Genomic DNA, 19,221 nt, shown 5'->3' with positions numbered 1-19,221 from the left:
TAAGTGAACATTCATTGAAACATGCCTTGGCCAAGTATTTTAGGGGCTACTGGACAATGGAAACTTGGTATGAAGATCATTTGCTTGCCTTATTTTTTTTACAGATAACTGATTTCTAAAAATAGGTAATGGATCATTTTTCTCTGCAGTGCTGTATAAGTTGCAAAATAAAAAGGAATTCTAGCATAAATATTTGTGTTACATCTGGCACTTGCTGTCACGCTCTTAGCTATTCCTGGAATCCAACCTCACCTGCTTTACAAATTCCTGCTAGTTGGGACACTGTGGGCTGCAGAGTGACTTCAGTGCACTGATTGTATTTCCTCCTTGTAGGTTACTATCATAACAGTACCAAAGTGGCTGTGAAGACTCTGAAGCCTGGAACAATGTCTGTGCAAGCCTTCCTGGAGGAAGCCAACCTCATGAAAACACTCCAGCATGATAAGCTTGTTAGGCTTTATGCTGTAGTGACCAAAGAGGAGCCTATTTATATTATAACAGAATTCATGGCAAAAGGTGAGAAAAACATTGGATCTGCGTGTCGATTTGGGCTGAGGTAGAGTTAATTTTCTTCCCAGTCTGTGTTTTGGGTTTGTGCTGAACACAGGGCTGATAATATAGAGATGTTTTTGTTATTGCTCAGCAGGGCTCACACAGAGCCAAAGCCTTCTCTGCTATTTGTGCTCCCACATTAGTGAGGAGGCTGGGGGTGCATGGGAGGGTGGGAGGAGGCACAGCCAGGACAGGTGACCCCAACTGACCAAAGGGATATTCCAGACCTTATGGGATCATGTTCAGTAAATAAAGATGGGGGAAGAAGAAGGAAGAAGGGACATTTGGAGTGACAGTGTCTGTTTTCCCGAGTAACCATTACATGTGACGGGGCCCTGCTCTCCTGGAAATGGCTGAACACCTGTCTACCCATGGGAAGCACTGAATTAAGTCTTTGTTTTGCTTTGCTGGTGTGCACAGCTTTTGCTTTTCCTCTTCCTATTAATCTGTCTTTATCTCAGCCCATGAGCTCTCTACCTTTTACCCTTCTGATTCTCTCCCTGGTCCCACTGGTGGGGAGTGAGTGAGTGTGTGGCTGCATGGGGTCTGGTTGATGGCTGGGGTTAAACCACAACCATCTGCAGGCAATAGTTTAGTGAACTCTTCTGCTTCTCCTAAACTAGTTCCCTTTCTCTTTAAAGAAAGGAATTATAGAGTTATTTTTGAATGTTCAAATATTAAGGGAAGGAGCACCTATCCTTAAGATGGTCTGAGGCTTTAATTTTCTGACTCATTACTTCATTTATGAGATAAACCATTTTTACAGTTTTCTTAAATGCAGCATTTTCGATTGTTTCTGAATCAGAGGATAATCCCCAGAATAGCTCTATTTCCTTTGGACTCCCAAGCTAACTTTTGTTTCTGGTATCATAGTAACAATTAAAACAAACCTTAGGAATTGCCTTATTTGGGTCTTGAATTGATAAAGGTGTGTGTAATAAGGTGAGTGAGGAATGGTCCTGCAAGAGTAGCTGCACTACTAGGAAAGGACTCTACAGAGCATTACTACACAAAATATGCCAAGTTTCCTTCTCAGATTATCTTAGGTAGTAGTTTTTCTCGATTTGTTCTGTTATCAAGCAATTTTGCTTGGCAACTTATTGAACAAATGTTGAGGCACTTAGTCTGTATGACTTGAAAAGGATTGATGCATGTGATTCTCCTAGACAGCTTTCCTGATGGTCCATAGAGTAGGATGCTTATCAAACTCAGCACCATTGAACTGAGGTGTGGTCTCATGGGAAATAGCAGGGAAATAGCAAAGCTTGCATGTCTGACATGCTGATTTGGGTGTTCCTGTCGTTAAATCATGCAAAGAGACTGTCTTACTGTAGTCAACTTGAAAATACATCAAAATACCTGACTGCGTCAGTTCTGTTATCCAGAAAGTTGGGGAACAAATGTGACCTTTATTTTTGTAGTAAGATGCACTGATTTCATCTTTCTCTGTTTTAACAGGAAGTTTGCTGGATTTTCTGAAGAGTGATGAAGGAAGTAAATTGTTGCTTCCAAAGTTAATCGACTTCTCTGCTCAGGTAAAACTTTAAAAGTATGCTCAGAATTATAGGGGGTTACTTCTCTTAGAGTCTGAAACTCATACTAGGCCATTTTATCCTAAGAATTTTTTACATTAAAAAAATGCAATTTACAGATCAATTTGGAGTAAATATGGTTAACTGAAAGGAGGAAGTAAATGGAAGATGTTCCAAAGGATATATGAGGTTAGGCTTAACTCTTAGATACTGCTGGTGACCTGTTCAGATGGCAGCAGTACCCAGCTGCCTTCCTTTGTGAAAAGGCTGCTTTCAATTTGAGTGGCTACAAGTCGAAAGTGTAAGGACAAGTTTGTGAGGTTTAGCTCAGCAGATTCTTTCAGAGTTAATAAATGTGTCATTTTTTTACTTCTTAAGTTAGGTTAACTGGTCAGACTCCTCTTAACCTCAGTGTACTCTTCTTGGTTTCAAATTCTTAGGTAAAATATTGTGAAAGGGTTTTTCAGGTACTAGTGTATGATCCATGCACCAGGATGATTGTTTCAAAATATACAAGTTACCTCTGTCTTAAATGAAATCTGAAGAGACACTCCAGAGTGATTTGTGTGTCGAAGCCTGAATCAGAGGCCCCAGAGCCCAGTGTTTTGTCTCGGACGGTTATCAGGATTAGGTGTCCAAGGAGGCATGTAACAAAAATAGAGTAATAATTCTGCTTTTGCAGGTTGTACTTTATGTTAGCAGTAGGTAATGATGGCATTTCTGGTAGGTTATTGTTAACCAGCCTTTTTTGGGGTTGTTTTTTTATGCATTAGAGTTTACAGAGTGTTGTACCCTATTAGGCCATCTTGTTATAACTCATGAGGAAATTTGGGAAAACAATAAAAGATATAATAAAGCATTAAGAATTTATACCAAAAAAGCACAATAAGAATATTCTATAAATATTTTATGTAATTATTGCTTTACATATAATTATAAGATTAGATATTAGGAAGTATTACTCTACCAAAAGAGCTGTCAAACACAGGAACAGGCTTCCTAGAGAGGTGATCAATGCCCCAAACCTGACATATTTTAAAAGTCATTTGGTCAATGTCCTTGATATATGCATTAACTTCTGATTAAAGTGGTCTGAAGTGGTCAAGCAGTTGGACTAGATGATCACTGAAGGTCCTTTCCAACTGGAACTATTGAATTCTACAGTGTATTATATTGTTATATAGATGTTCACTATATCAAATATGGGTTTTTATTTCACATAGACTCAATGAAAGAGCTATTTCTCCTATAATTATTGGTTTAATGTGGCTATAGGCTCTTCAAATTTTCTGAACTCTTTGGGTAATTTGTCCTTGAGAATGTATTTTTAGTGGGATAAAAGTTTGCAGGTGTGGAAAACCTGCTGGATCCCAGGTCATGGTCTGAAGAGATGAGTAGCAGTGGGCAGACAAGAAAATAAAAGGTAGCTTTGAAAATAGTGTGTAAAATTCAAGAGAGAAAAGAATATCCATGAGCATTGATATGAAAGGAGACCTGAGATGTGGAGAGAAAAGCACATGTGGTTTCTCAGCAGACCTTTTTATTCTAGTTAGGAATATTGTGTTCATTTTAAATTAATACTGTGTTTTTAGCAATGTAAGGTTTAAAAAGCATAATGAACTAAAGAGCAACTTTGTGTACAACTCTGGGTAAATCACTTTAAGATAACAAGGGTCAGAGATTGTCGCTCACAAAGCTTTGAAGGTCACTTCAAATGGACATCACTTGTCACCCTGATCTGACAGCAGCCTCTCAGAGCCAGTTACTGCACTTGGCCCCAGAGGCCAGGACCTTGTGCTGCACAGGTGACATGAGAGGTTCCTCTTGTCATATAAGATGTAGACCATCAAGAGAAATTCCTGAGACTGGCTTGCAGTCATCCTAAGGGGTTGTTCAGGAATGCCTCTTGGAGGATTTCTGGCTGAGGCCCAAAGAAAACTTTGGAACAGAGATACCGGGATTTTTCTTATGGAAAGAATTTGTAGGGTTTTTTGAGCACATTTGTAAAGAGCCCTTAATGCCATTGTGTGATAACAGGACTGTGTGGAATGGACACAGGCTGCATATGTGTGGTTCCAGACCAGAGAGTTCCCTCTGACCAAGACAAATGTTCCACCTGTCTTTTCTGTCTCTGGCAGTCTGAATCAATTGATAAGTCTTTAGGGGAAACGGTGGACAAAAATCTTTTCAGACCTCTACTAAGGTAACCTGTGGATCACACTGCTCCTGAATGTAGGCTGTGTGTAAAGGAGAACACAAAATGTGTAAATGCGTGTGCTTTTATGGTGTGACTCTGGTTTGTACAAATAGGAAACGAATTTATTCTTACAGAAGTGATGTTAACCTCTCTGCAGAGCAAAGGGGAAAGAAATTTGGAAAGATATGTTTCAGAAAAGGTTAAAATTAACATGGAAGGAAGCTTGTGGTGAAGATTCTTATTCTTAAATAAGATCAGACTTTTTTTTTTTTTCCTTGGTGGACACATGCTTGAACTTTTCATTACTCTCTATCAAACCATTCTGGCAAAGCACTTTACCAGACTATCCCAGCTTTTCAGGAACACTAAAAATGCAAGAAATGGCAGCTGAGCATTAGCTTGTTTTAGCCCTCATCCATCTGTGATGTTACAAGACACAGGAGGGACTGGGAATGGGAGAAAGGGAGAGGAGGACATGTTCTCTGTGACTATTAGCTGGCTAAAGAATCTAGTACAGGCAGTTGTACAGGAAACCCCAGCTGAAGCTGATTTTCCAAGTGAAGAGCACTGTGGGTTGTTTGCATTGCCAGGCTGTTGTTTAGTGCTCCCTTCTCTGAGTTCATTACTCCTTTGCCTTGAAGAGTCTTGCAAAAAAAAAGTGTTTGCAGGAGGTGACACGTTCTGACTTTGCAAAATGAGGACTGTTCCTCTAGGTGAAATAAACAACTCTTTTAAAACAAGCATTTTTCAAGGAAGTAATCAAATACACTCCTGCTCTGCTATACTGAGACTGACTTAGCTGTCTAGTTAGGTGAACACACCTGCCGATGGACATTTTTGGCAGGGATAGCTGTTACTGGGTTACACTTACATCTAGTGCCTACCTTAAGTTACAGCTGTGGGTTCTGGACTTTGATGGTTTACTTTCTGTGCTAATGGTCACGATTTATGAAATGAGGTTTGTGGGATAGATGGCAAGAAAATGCTTGCTAGGAAGGTGATCCAGCTTAGTTTCTAAAGCAACTTGCTCTCTGACAAGAGCTGAAGGTATCTCTTGCGTTTTAATCAGTGCACTTGAATAGAGCTTGGGGGAATTTAATGTTAGCTATGCCCTGGCAAAGACAATTTTATCCACTGGAGATGAATGTTAGAAGTCTCTGAAATGAGGAGGTTTTAAGGGAAACTGAGTTTTGCAAATGTGCCTTCAAGCACGTACTACAGGGTGGCATCTCCCATATAAGTCAGCACCAGACTGGCTCTTTCAGTTCCTAAAGCAACTGGAGGACTCAGGGTTTTACTAGTTGGTTTCTATCTTGCCCTAGAGACAATTTACCAGAAGAGACTCCAATTCTTTGTTTCACATTTCCTGAATTCATATTTGTTCCTGCTTGATTAGATCTGCTGAAAACGACACGACACAAATTCAGCAAACATTTTGAATGTGTAGACTTCCTGCTTCTTATGCAAATCCATTACCTTCCACGTAGGATCCACACGTGTAGTGGCTGTGGTCAGGAAAATTATACCTGTTTTTTTACTAAACAAACTCATAACTTTTGAAAAGGTCAAAGCTTTGTCCTAAAAACTGTCATTTCTTCTTTCTCATGCCATGCTGATACTTTCATTAATTCTTCTGTGATCTACAGCTTGACTGGCAACTTCTTTCTGTCTTCCACGGCTACAGTGCCGTTGAAATAATAGTAAACTTAGAATAAAATGAATAGAGATTTTTGATGCAGTGTTTTAATCCCTCTCTATCCTCTTTTTTAAAGTCATAGTAGAAAGTCATGCCTAGATTACAATTAATTTATGTCTCCTTTGGCATTGTGACATTTCCACTATGTGTTCCTTTTCATGCTTCTTTGATTTATAATGATACACTCTAAGGTTCCAGTGCATAATGATATACGTTACTTTAATAATTTTTTTTTCCCTGTGAGTCTGCTTTAACTACATAGCTGCTTGGTTGGGGCAAGAGGAATATGATTCTGCAACCTTTCCTGACTTCACCTTTAGGATAAGCACTGCTGCAAACTGAAAATTGTTATTACACTGATATATCATTTGAAGATCTCTATCTTTTGCAACAGTTTTCAATGGCCAGATACAAAGGGTCTACACCCTCTTCACAGACAGAGTCATGTGAAGATGAACTGTCTTTTTGAAAACTCTGTGATCAAGAACTATATTTTATTTTATTTTATTTTATTTTATTTTATTTTATTTTATTTTATTTTATTTTATTTTATTTTATTTTATTTTACTTATTATGTATCTGGACATTATTGAAAAGTACAGTTATTGAAAGGTTGATCCCAGACCAAAGACAGCCTTGTCCAGATCAATAACACTTCCACATCAAACCTTTCAAAGCTGCAGACTGTTTTTAGTGAGGCTTCTCCCTAGAAACTGAGAGAATTACCAGATGTAAGGCAGTGCATAACTCAGAGTATGCTCCAGTATTTCCTCTGCTTGAAATGCACCAACAGGATGCTTGTGTCCACCCTCAGTGTTTTACACTCATTTCAAGTCTGGTTTTTGGGCTGCTTGACCTACTTTGGCAGGAGCATCCCACCAAGCTGTGGGCCAGAGCAGCCCATGTGAGCAGCTGGGAGTAGCTCTGAGGCCACTGTCCCACACACATCATAACTTTTAGCTGAAGTTTTACAGTTACAGAGATTGGCTTATGGAGTGATGTATTTCTCCTGGAGGACTTTTCTGTGATTCTTATCCTGGGTGCATAGTTCCCAGTATGTAGAGATTTGTTTGGGTTGCTTTTAAAAGGATTTAATTTGGGTATTTCTAAAAGTGTGTGTCAGTAGTTCATTAAAGGTGATGGGGAACTGCTCCTTTCTTGGCAGTAACACTTGAGCAGTGTAGGCAGAATTCTCTTTTAAAGGCCACAAAATGTATTCCTGAAGCCCAAATTAGCTTTCCCATCCTGCTCCCGAATAGACATTACATGTAGCTGAACAGTCTTGACAGGTACCAATGATCATTAAAAGAGAAAGGAAAAGGCTTTAATTTTCTTTTGTTCATATGAATTTCTCCAGCATTAACATTTCATTTGGCAGTGAAAACCCAACAATAATCATTAGAAGTTATCACATGGCCCCTGGCACCCATTCTCTCAATCTAAAAATCTCAATTTTTTTCTTTCTTCTTTTTCATAAGCAAAGGTTTAATATGACCAAATATGTGAATTCAGTTATTTGGTCACTGTGTTACCCCTCCTTCTCTGATTCAAATTTCCTTGCTGTTAAATTTTTTCCTTGGAATTTTCTGCATTTTTCAGTGAATCTAGCACAAATAAGACGTAATAAAATTGTCTTTCTAATGGCTTTTCTTGGTTGGACTTGGAAACTAAGTATCATGATCACAAATGTTTCTTTTGTGAAGTGATTCTTCATTCCCTATGCAGCAGTTGACCCAAATGTTATATCTGTGCAGGGAAGAAGGAGGGAAGCTGATTCCTCTGTGGTGTTTGATGTATTTTGGGGGGCATTACCAGACCTGTCAGCATTTTGGGTGTATCTGCCATGCTGGCCTGTCCAAACTCAGCATCGATCTTACAGCAAAACCTCTTTCATCTGTGCTTCCTCCCCAAACCCATGTAATAGCATGAGAGGAGGGAGAGGCAGAGCAGACTGTAAATTAAATACTGCTCTTCTGTTGTGTCTGTAAGTCCCTAATGAGACTCTCAGTGGCAATTATTCACTAGTAGCTACTTCCTTCATTAGCAAATGTTTTACTTATTTCTAGAAAATGAAATGCAGGTGTTGCTCATTCTCTCTATCAGTTTCTTCTTGGTTTAGTGTGAGAACCCCCCTGCACTGTGCAATGTCGCACTTCTCTGGAGAATGTATCTGACTGTAAGAAGAAGTTTGCAGTGGAAGGAAGTGGGAGTGCAAGTGGCTCTATTTTTCCATTGCTTAAACCGAAAAAGAGGAACAAAGATTGTGTAGTTTTGTGTTGTAAGTGGTGGCAGCGTGTGCCTTGGCAGCACCCCTGGGGGACTTTTTAAAAACGAATAAGCAGAAGTGATGTTCATGTTCTCTTCAGATTTGGCCAGCTGCTTCTACCTGCTTTACTGCGCAGCTGAAAGGAGCACCTCTGGTGCTGGGGAGGGATCTGTGCACTTGGCTGCTCCTCAGGTGGAGAGGAAAGAGCTTGTGGTGGAGGTGCCAGGGGTTGGTACTGGTGAAGGACCCTCACTGCTTTACTGCTGCTCCACTGGCAGGTTCTGAGGGTGTGGGTGTTCCCCAAATCATGTGGCCAAGAGGGGTCTGTCACCCCCCACAGACATCTCAGAGAGGTACCTGTGGCACAGGTGGAGCCTTGACTGGGAATGTCCCACCACCAGTCTCACAAGAAAGGCTGATGGCTCCCAAAGACATGGTTTCTTTTTCTTAGCTCCTCTTAAACTTTTGGGCAGAATACAGTCTACACATCAGTTTTATTACTCTGAGTTTAGAAACTATAATTTCAGTTTCCTTTTTTTTTTTTTTTTTTTTTTTTTCCCTGAAAAGGAAAATGTTTACCTTCAGGAAAAGAAAAGAAAAGGAAAAAAAAAAAAAAGAAAAAAAAAAAAAAGAAAAAAAAGAAAAAAAAAGAAAAAGGGAAAAAAAAAAAAAAAAAAAGAAAAAGAAGGTAGCCCAGAAAAAAAATCATCCCCGTGCATTTTTTGAGGTTATTAATCCTCAAATTTCCAGTTTGGTTTGGAAGTCAATTTGGGCTGCTGAAATGCAGATTATATTTACTTATGATACTATCTGAGAGCTGGCTGTTGACAAAAATTCTTCATGTATGAACAGGTACATGTTGTTGTAGAAGAAAATAAAGTTGTTTCCCCTATCTTAGTAATTGCTTCCTGATTGTCCAGGATAGAAAGTTGTTGGATTTTTTTAACTTTCTCTGCACTGTTGCTTTATCAGTACCTGCTTCATCAGAACACCTGTATCCTAAGTGATTAATTCCTTCTATTTTCTTAGTATTTAGAAAACAAACTGGTTAATAATTTAGGAAAGAGGATGTTTTAATAGAAATCTTAGGAACATTTTATTCAAGATTCTGTTTCAGGAAATGTCTTTCATATGTATCTAATCCTACCAGCTGTTATTCACAGAAATAATTCTTTCAGAACTGCTACTGTAAGCAGAGTTTTGGAGGACTGGATCTGTACATAGGTTTTCCATGGCAATACCCCCTTTCCTGGCTTCCATCTAAAAAGTTCGCCAAAGACACCAATAATGAATCAATGAATGTGGCTTTGCTGATACCTTTGAAGAAAGAGGGATCAGACCTGCTAATGGAGCTGTATGGTATTGAAATATCAAAATAGTCTTTCTTTTGGTTGCAGATTGCAGAAGGGATGGCATACATAGAAAGAAAAAATTATATCCATCGAGATTTGAGAGCAGCAAATGTTCTGGTTTCAGACCTACTGATGTGCAAAATTGCTGATTTTGGACTAGCGAGAGTGATTGAAGACAATGAGTACACAGCGAGGGAAGGTATGTATTTTTATTTTTGTCTTTAGAACTTCAGCCTCTGGGAGGCAGTGAGGCTGTATCTAACAGAAATAAAGGCACCAAGAAGAGAAAGTGCTGTAACAGCTTCCTAGGGGTAACATTCTAATGCCAACAACTTCTAAATGAATAAAGAAAACAAATAACCTTTCTGTGCTGCCCAGGCTTTGAGTTTATTTTAAATAAATTTGAAAGATAAAGACAACCAAGAGTATTTAACTGCACACAATTTTTTCCTAAATTGAACAAAGTAATTTCACAGTCACAGCTTCCATCTCACAGAGTTAGAGGCCAAGAAACTCTGATCTTACATTCTCTTAACTTACTTAAGTGCCATATGGACCTCCTTTCACTTAGGGAAAGGAAGAAACCCCAGCAGGTGTAGTTGCTGGTAACAAGAAAAGCTTTAGCAGAACTGGTTACCTTTGGAAGTTGTTTGAGGAGCTGCAGAATTAATGTGCATGTTCAGCAGGATGGAAGGGACATGGAGGACTGGGTCATGTCCCTGTTCAGCACATGGATGGGAGGTAACAGGGTGAGGACTGGCAAGAGGAAAAACACTCTATGAAAAGTGTATGTGTGGGTTTTGCCATGAGGGTTTTGCTAATGTTGTCAAGGATCCTTCCAAGAAGTGCTTTGTTGGTTGTTGTGAAGAGTTTTTATTTGTGTTTCCATGCATAAGGGTAACTTTCCAGAGTTGTTTGTGAGCAGCTGGCTTTCCCCTTCTCCGCTTAAAGACACTGCCTGAGGTTTTCACAGTCTGGATGGATACTGTGGTACCATAGGGCGAGAGGGGAAGAACTAAAGTATGAAGAAGAAAGAGAACAACAGCACTACAGCTGAGATAAAAGGAAGATGAGCTATTCAGCAGTCACTGAGTTATAGTAATTCAATAGATCGGTGGAAAGGGTCTGATTAAGCAGTTTTCAGAGGTACAGACCCGTATCTGTGAGTTTTAGTTGGCTCTGGACATTGTATATTGATTAAATTAACTTCTCAGGTTATAAATTTTTTATGTCAAGTTTCTTTGATGTGTTTTCTGCTATCAGAAAAGTTTCCTAGCTCACCTGGTATTTTGTGCCAGAATGTTAGAGCAGGCTAAAAAGGGCTTAGAGAGACTCTGCTTGTATTACTGCTCTTTATCAAATGAATTAATGTAGTATTCCCAACAAAGGCTGCCTGAATGTTCTTATTTAACTGAAAGGAGTTTGCTTTTATATGGCAATTTCTGGAATCAGTTAGTTAAATATGAAAGACAGTTATTTTGAGATACAACTTTTTAAGGTATGTCTTGCTACTGCTTTTGCTTCTATGGCTGAATGTGAAATGGATTAAAGTGACTTTTTGAGACTGTACTTTTTTTTTAGGTGCAAAATTCCCTATTAAATGGACAGCACCAGAGGCAATTAACTATGGATCTTTCACTATTAAATCTGATGTGTGGTCATTTGGGATTCTCCTGTATGAAATTGTTACATATGGAAAGATTCCTTATCCAGGTATGGGCTTGTGGGTTTACTCTGTATTTATACTTTGGTGCTAAAAGGCAAAGAAAATATTCAGGGAAAGAGCTGGCATCTGACAGTAGTGACATCAGTGATTGGAAAAATGTCTTACAGGTTAATCTTACTGCTTTGAAAACTTGGTCACTGTGTGTGTGAGGCACATGCCTCTCCAGGGTAAATTTAGCAAACAGACTAGTGGCACTATGGTTATATAGTCATTTTTATATATTCTAAAGGTGTTACAACTGCAGAAAATGCAGATCCTGCATTTATGACACCCCTGTTTTGTGGACAGAAGCACAGTCCCATGGTGAAGATGCAGTGCTGCAAGTTCCAACAGTGCTCTGTAAGATGCTGGGGATTTAAATAGCATAATATGTGAAGATACTAAGAAAGCATGTTTTCACAAGCAGATAGGCTGTAATAATTTTTCAGTGCTAGCTAGTCTAAACAAATATGAAAGCAGACCCTAAAGCAGTGTTGATGTACCACTAGAAATGTTTACTCTTTGTTTTTCCATACAGTCAGGTACAAGGCCACGGAGGTGTGCACATCAAACGAAGCTGCCTTGGGTAGCTGTGAGATGGTCGTGTGCTTCATGTTTCATTTTTCATTGTTAAACAAAATATATGTTAATGTTTCCAGCATAGAGAGACACCTTGTATGAAGGGGTTTTTTAATGCACATAGAATTGTTACAGCTCAGGCATAGATGATTAATTCTGGGCAACAGGTTGCATTTATTTAAGCTTACTGAGATTATGGGAAATTGTTCTAAGTTCCCTTCTTTTGTGGGCAAATGGGGAAAGTACAGCCATGTTCACCTGTACTGCACGTCTCAGAGGCAGAGTAACCCCTGAGAAGAACCTTGGGATCCTGACAGAAAGGGAGACCAGATATTTCATCCAAGCAAAGCTTTCCCAGTGCTTCCAGTGCAGCAGCTCTTGCTGTTTAAGCAGTGAAAAAATTTCATGAGCAGCTGGAATTCTGCATTCTGAACTGGCAGAGATGGTCAAGAGGCAGACCTGAGTCCCTGAAGTGACGGTGGGCTGAACAGCTCTGGACACAGGGAGATGGGAAATTGCACAAGACTCAGGCAGTGGGAAAGGGGTGATGATGGCAACCAACTTTACATTGCTATGGAAGCACATGCTGATTTTCCATACAAGGGGTAGAGCCAAACAAGACATTCTTATGGCACAGTTCTAGGTCAGGAAAACACTTAGGCTCAAGACTAGCCCCCTTAAACTTCAAGAGGTGATAGGGCTGCTTGCACAGCTAGGTGCTCTGGGTCAGTCTGTAGGTGAGGGCTATGAAACACTTGACGGCACAGCTGGTCCTCCCAAAGCTCTTCTTCCACAGTGCTCATGTCCCAAGGAAGGATCAGAGAGGAGATGTGTGCAGCCAAGTAATGCATGGCTCTTCCCACAGTCAAGATACCTTTTTTGACCCCCACCATTTGCACTTGCCTGTGTGTACAGACAGTTCCTGCACTGAGCTGGGCTCACAAGATTATTTCTGAAGAATTTCTGCTTAGAAAATGGTCTTTCTCTGAGCAAACCTACAAGGTCACCTGGAAACCAGCACTACAGAAATACAAAACCCAATCCAATACTTAATTCTGCAGCTAAATCTGTCCTCTTTACCTTCATAAGCATATCATGGTTTTATTCTAAGGACAAAGTCAATCTGTACAACAGACCTGGTACTGCTGCACTGCTGTGGGAAAATCTCTCTTCAAGGGGAAGTCTGGGCAACATTTTTTTTTTAATGTGGGAGCATTTTTATGAGCACCATAAATACTCCATGCACTGTAGATTCATTTATCAACCAGCAGTTACATATGGAAGGCTCTTGACTGCATATTAGAAGATTTTTATAGTTTGCAGGTGTTGCTTGCATTAAAATGGAAGACAGATATATATATTTTAAATAGAAGTACAAATTGAAATAGCCTGTTAGACTGAAAGTTGATTCTGAGAATCAGAATCACAGAAAAATACATAGGTGACCAATCTACTTTACATGAAGAGATGTGACAGATTTGGGCAAATTACCCCAGCATGGCAATAGTGACCTGGTGATCGGTTGTAACCAGTAGCCACTGGATAGAAGCAGTAAATTGATTTTTCCCTTCTAATGGGAATGCTTCAAATTCTGAATTATTTTCAATTACTAACCAGCTCTAGCTACCTGAGTATTCAGCATATAGCTACATATGAAACCGTTGGAGTTGAAACTGGCAAGCAGCTAATACCTGTACTCAACTTGGTAGGAAGTGTTTCTAGCCAAGAAACTTGGAGCTTTTGTGATCTTTTTTCCTAAATTCAAATCCTGTTTCTCCTCCTGAGAAACTCAAAGCCACTAGTGGAACTGCAGTTTCAGGAGCTACCTCTGAAATATGAAACAAGTATCTGATTCTTTGGGCACATAAGTTGAATTGGTAGTTAAAACCTAATTTCTGGGTGATTACATAGTGTGTCAATACTGGCAACATCCATAATTGCCTTCCAGTGCTATTCTTCACAAGGTATGGCCCTCTCTGTACAGTGAGATTCTTCCTCCATCCACTCTGTTCACATCATTTGCCAGGCCCTCACATAAAGAAACACGTCTTTGTGAAACCTAACAGGTGCCACAGCATAAATTAACAGACATGTACCAAAACTTTAGCATTCAAGAGGGTGTATGATAAATCTGTACGTAGGATATATTTCTTTTACTGATTAGAATATGGTAAGACACGTAATTCTTTAGCTACAGAAAGAAAAACTTGAAACCATTTTTAAAAAGTAAAGTCAAGGAAGTAGCTGTTTTGAGAATACTGCTTGGACTGTGGGTAACTCTTTTTGTTTTAAATAAAACCCCAAACACATGGAAGTATGTACATGACATATTTACTATGGGATACTGATAAAAGTGTTTTCAGTTTTTGCTTCTGAACTCAAATGGATATTAAACAGATAGTTTTCCTGCAGGGTAGCTGAAACACAGGCTTTGTCCTTAGAATTCACAATGTAACAACTGGTCCTGCAGACAACAGATCTAAGCACAGTCCTATAAAGTACTTAAACCCAAAAAATCATCCCCATTCTGCACAAAAGCCCAGTAGCAGCACAGTTAACTAAGATTTTGTATGGTAGGAATAACTGGTTTACTGCCTATATTATATACAATTAATTTCTTTAGGTTCAAGCAGTTCTCTATAAAATGCTTTATTAACTTTCTTCCTGTATTTAATTTGTCTCTATATAGCAGTAATTCCTTATTTTGTGACATGTCCTTCCCCTACTTTGAAATACTTCTTTTCTGCACATGGGCAGTATTAGTTCAGGAAAACTTCCCTTCTCCTTCCAGAGAGGAACTGAAAATACAAAAGATGTGCCCAAAGTAAGCACTTTGATCCAGGCTCAGATTACATGGCTGAGGGTATTTTTGGAAAAGCTTAAAGCCAACAGGCTTGAACTGAAGTCAACTATATGAGCTATGGTCATCTTGAATAATCCAAGTAGTCATACTGGATAAAGTTGTCATTTGGTTGTAATTCAAATGTGTCCTTACCTGCCAACTGGCTTAAACAATAGCCATAGCGGTCAGATAATACGTACAAAGGTCTGCAGAGTCTGCAGCAGCAGAGCTGCACCAAGGATTCAGGGGAGCACCACATCTGTGTCTCCACTCTCGCTCCTTGCTCAGAGCAGGACCCATCCTGCCTCCTCTCAGCCAAGCAGAGCTGCTCTGCTGCACCTCTGGGGAGCTGGTGTGTGCAGGAGTCTGTCCTGCATGGCCCTGACCAGAGGTTGAATGGCCTGAGAAAACGTGGAGGAACTGTAGTCTTAGGCAGAACTGCACCACATGGAGCATTTAGCCTGAGGAGGGGCCAGTGGCTGAGAGGTCTGGGATACCCTTCGCAAAAGGGAAAGCCTTCTCTGGTGAGAGTGAATCTCTGGGCTGAAGTACAGGCGTTTCCTGCATGCCCAGCCATCAGAACAAACAGCAGTCACTGAGGACAGAAAAGAGCCTGTGTCCAGAGAAGGCAATGCACCACTGGCTTGATTAGATTTGCAGAGGAAGGGATAAGCTCAAAGGCAGGTTTCTGGGTAGGAAGTGGTGAGCCTAAAATAGCAAAAGCTGGCCCTAGCATAGCTGGCCTTCTGAGAGTAGGTGTTGAAATTGTTCTGTGAATCAGCCTCTGAAGGGTTTGATAAAGAGGGGAGGGGTGACAGGAAATTAAAAAAAAAAGCAGGGAGGAGGATGGAGTCCAGGGCAGGACTCTCTCATGTGACATTAGCTGGCATGTGAGACGCAGGATGCACTGCTGGTACTTACAGTTCTTATCCTCTGAAAGAAAAACCAAAGCAGGGAAAAAAAGCAAAGCTCAGCATAGCTGGCAAGGTGGTTTTGCCTGACAGGAATAGGACAAGAGGGGAAACTGCTTATTACAATTACTGATTTCATGAGTGACTGTCCACTACCTTGCAATCAGCAGCATTTATACAAAAGCTGATGTAGAAGAAAACCTGCAAGTTTTGGGTAGGCTGCCTGGCAGTGTGGTCAAATAGGGAGGCTGCTCTCCATCTCAGAATGGCTGGGTGTCCAGCAAGCAGAACAGTAGCTCTGCAGCTAGAGATGAAGGCTGGTGCCAGGGCAGGCTTTTGCTGGGAATCACAACACCACAGGAAGCAGAATAAATGGGGACAGGACTGGTCAGAAGAACAGAACAGAGATGGTTCTGGAGACAAGAACTGTGATTTTTCCCACTGTCTTGTTAGACTTGGCACCAAAGAGCTTGTGATGCTCAACTGCAGGAATGGAAAGGCTCCCACCAGGATTTTCAGAGCAAATCTCTCATTGCTGGTGCACACCTCTACCTTGTTTACTGAACTCATGCTGGGAGCAACCTTTAATAAGTAGCAAGGGTCTTATGTTAGCAGGTGAAGATCTTTACAGTGAAGTAAAAAACAAGAAGAAATAATTTCTCTAGGAATGGAGATAATCTCATCAAATCTTTCTTCTTTTTTTTTCTTTTTATTGAAGGTATGAGCAATTCTGATGTGATGGTTGCTCTTCAGCGTGGATACCGAATGCCACGCATGGAAACCTGCCCAGCTGAGCTTTATGATATCATGAAAACATGCTGGAAAGACAAAGCAGAAGAGAGGCCAACCTTTGATTACCTACAGAGTGTGCTTGATGACTTCTACACAGCAACAGAAGGGCAGTATCAGCAACAGCCATAGAACAAAGAACACCTTTTCTATAGGCACAGACTATCATTAGAACAGACTGCTCAAACCCGTTACTTCACGCATTCAGATGTCTTAACTGAGCATGGAAGCTGAAATGCTGAAGGAAAGAATATTTCTGCAGAGAAATCATGTTTTTATTTGGTTAAAACAGTTCCTCTAAAGCTTCAAGTTCTCCTTAAAGGCTCTGTGTTTTGCATCTGTAGAAACACCCCAAACAAACAGGCTTTTTGGGGTGGGGAGGGAGAAGGAAGGAAAGCAATCATGCCCTGGTACAGCTTGACAAGACATTCTTAGGATCTAAGTCCTGCAATATGTTACAAGGAGACCTTGATAAAGGGGTTGAGAGGATGCATCAACAGCTGTTTTCAAAACAGAAAGTCACAAAGGAGAACTTACAGATTTAAGACATGATGACGTTCTTAAATCATTTTTTTAAAATACAGCATATTGCAAAAATTATTTTTATATCCTTGTTACTTCACTTTAGTATCAGGCATACTGTCACCTCTTGTAAGACTTTCTAAACAGTGTCAAGGTTTCCTTTGAGGAAGAGTTATATATGTAATTCTTTACACCGAAAAAGTTCTGTTTTACTGCTGTAAAACCCTAAATTTAAAATAATTTTCAAAGCATTGTGAAATCATCACAGATACAGAAGTGCAAGAGGAACACACATGACTGCAGACGTGGCAGCACACCTCACTCTGTGTTCAACCTTCAGCTTCCCACAAGGCCAAAGTCACCATCTGAAGTCCATGGAAAAGCACAGGATTTTGAAGGAAGTTAATACTTTCATTGCAGTCGCTGAAACTGTTACCAGTGAAAATATTTTAATCTTCATTTTTAATCCTCTCCGGTTATTCAAGAATATTCCTTATATTTTTGCTGCTTTAATCAACTAACCTCAAATCTGTTTGAAAGCTAAAACTAGCTCTAGCTCTATCAAAAACAATTCGTGGAAACGGGCAATAGGGTATCAAATTACATTGCAGTGACACTGTCGTTCGTTGCTCAGTATCACAAATCTAATTATTAAAGTGAATGCAATTTGCTAAGCTCTTTACATTGAATTGTTCTATCAAGTTACTTACCCAAACAGATGAGCTAGTGCAATTGCAATGTAACCACAGCATAGATTACTTCTTTTTCAAAGTGACACTGGTTCTTACAACTGAAACCCAGTGCACACCTTTGCCATCCTCCAGCCCAATTATTTAGGCAAATGGTACTTTGCAGAAGCTTAAAACCTTTCTGTGAAAGCTTCAGTGTGCCTGCAGTGGAAGCTCAGCAGCAGAAGCATTCTTGGCTTTTCTTTTCCAGTGGCTTCCTTCAGTCTGTGCAGTTTAAAGAGAGTATCAGTGAAATATGTAAATAGTTTCTATTGTATGGTGATTTTTAATTTTAATAAACACTTAATCTGAAGCAAGTTGTATGATAGTAATTTGAGATAAACAGCTGATGTTCTGTCCAGTAGCAGCTTCATGTGGAACACGGGAATCTCTGATTATCACCATGACCAAGATTAATGGATTCTGCTTTCCTTACACCCAGTCACATTTGAGAAACTGAAAAGGACCAAACCAACCATTTTTGCATCCTTCTTGTGGTTTGTTATTGTGCTGGAGGGCGTGATGAGAAGAACTAACCCTCAGCAGTTCCTGAAAAAACTTCTCAAAAGCCTTTCATGCAATAGCTACACTGGGCTTTAGCAACTCTTGGGAAAACATTAACAGTTCAGTACTGGCCAGTAGTTCACTACAGGCTTCATTTTATTTTCAGACTTAAAAAAAGAAAAGGAAGAAGAAAAAAAAAATGTTCAAGAAAATGTAACTTTGACTTTAAAACCATTTCCTGTAGCCAACCAAAGAGCTCTGGGAACTATGAGGGAGCATAGAAAGAACAGTTGCTCAGGGAATGGGAGGTTATAGGTAGTGGTACATAAAGTTGTTAGAGAGGCTGCCAAGGTGTAGCACAAGGTAGTTTGAAATGGTATTATGGAAATTTTCCAGTATGAGCCTGTTCTGATGATTTTTAAACTTCTGTTTTAATTGCTTTTCCCAAAGCAATTTGTACATAACTGCTTTCTTATTCAAGAGATCAACATTCAGTGTCCCATATAACTACACCAAAATATGTTTTAAAAGCTGGAATAGTTTATGTGGGAGTAGAAAAATATTTTAGAAATTCTACCTTGCAGGGATTATAGGCCTTCAGAACTACTAAAGCCAGATAACCCCATATTTAACAGAAAGAGTTCAAAACATGAGCAAAGCAATGGCTGAAGTACAACTTCTACAGCCTTGTTAAATAGATGTCAGAGTGACTACTGATCAGAGACCAACCCAAAAACTCTCAAGGACCCGGCAAGAGGAGTCCCAGCAGAGAAGGGCTGTCCCCTCCTGTCACACGGGAAGGCTGCACCACCTGCTGTCTCCCCAGGGAGGGTGAGGTTCTTGCTTGGAACTCGGTCCCCTTCCACTGAGAGAAACACTATGACAGTGTGACAATCCAATTTACTTACAGATTCCACAGCAAGCCTCCAGCAATTACAGGCATTTTACTTCCACAGTAGTTAAAAAACCCATCACCTTCACTGACTGCAAAGGGCTTTAGGAAAACTATTCCAAATTTTATCATGATCCAGTCTTTCATCCTTAAG

General features: G+C 39.9%; 1 protein-coding gene across 7 annotated transcripts in view; it reads left to right on the top strand.

Annotated features, from left to right (window-relative positions):
• LYN (LYN proto-oncogene, Src family tyrosine kinase) overlaps window positions 1-17,984 on the top strand; it is a 50,848-nt gene extending 32,864 nt beyond the window's left edge. For all 7 annotated transcript variants that reach the window (XM_066181187.1, XM_066181142.1, XM_066181167.1 and 4 more), the window contains exons 9-13: window positions 334-516; window positions 2,011-2,087; window positions 9,641-9,794; window positions 11,177-11,308; window positions 16,351-17,984. In XM_066181187.1, coding sequence (XP_066037284.1) covers window positions 334-516; window positions 2,011-2,087; window positions 9,641-9,794; window positions 11,177-11,308; window positions 16,351-16,553 — 749 coding nt within the window. In that variant the 3' untranslated portion in view covers window positions 16,554-17,984. The remainder of the gene's footprint in view (window positions 1-333; window positions 517-2,010; window positions 2,088-9,640; window positions 9,795-11,176; window positions 11,309-16,350) is intronic.
• Window positions 17,985-19,221: the final 1,237 nt, after the last annotated feature.

Source organism: Chamaea fasciata, unplaced genomic scaffold, assembly GCF_029207755.1.
Source record: "Chamaea fasciata isolate MVZ Bird 193981 ecotype frontalis unplaced genomic scaffold, bChaFas1.0.hap1 SCAF_1, whole genome shotgun sequence".
NCBI lineage: Eukaryota > Metazoa > Chordata > Aves > Passeriformes > Sylviidae > Chamaea > Chamaea fasciata.
The sequence above is the reverse complement of the archived record's forward strand: the minus strand, read 5'-3'. Positions and strand labels throughout refer to the sequence as shown.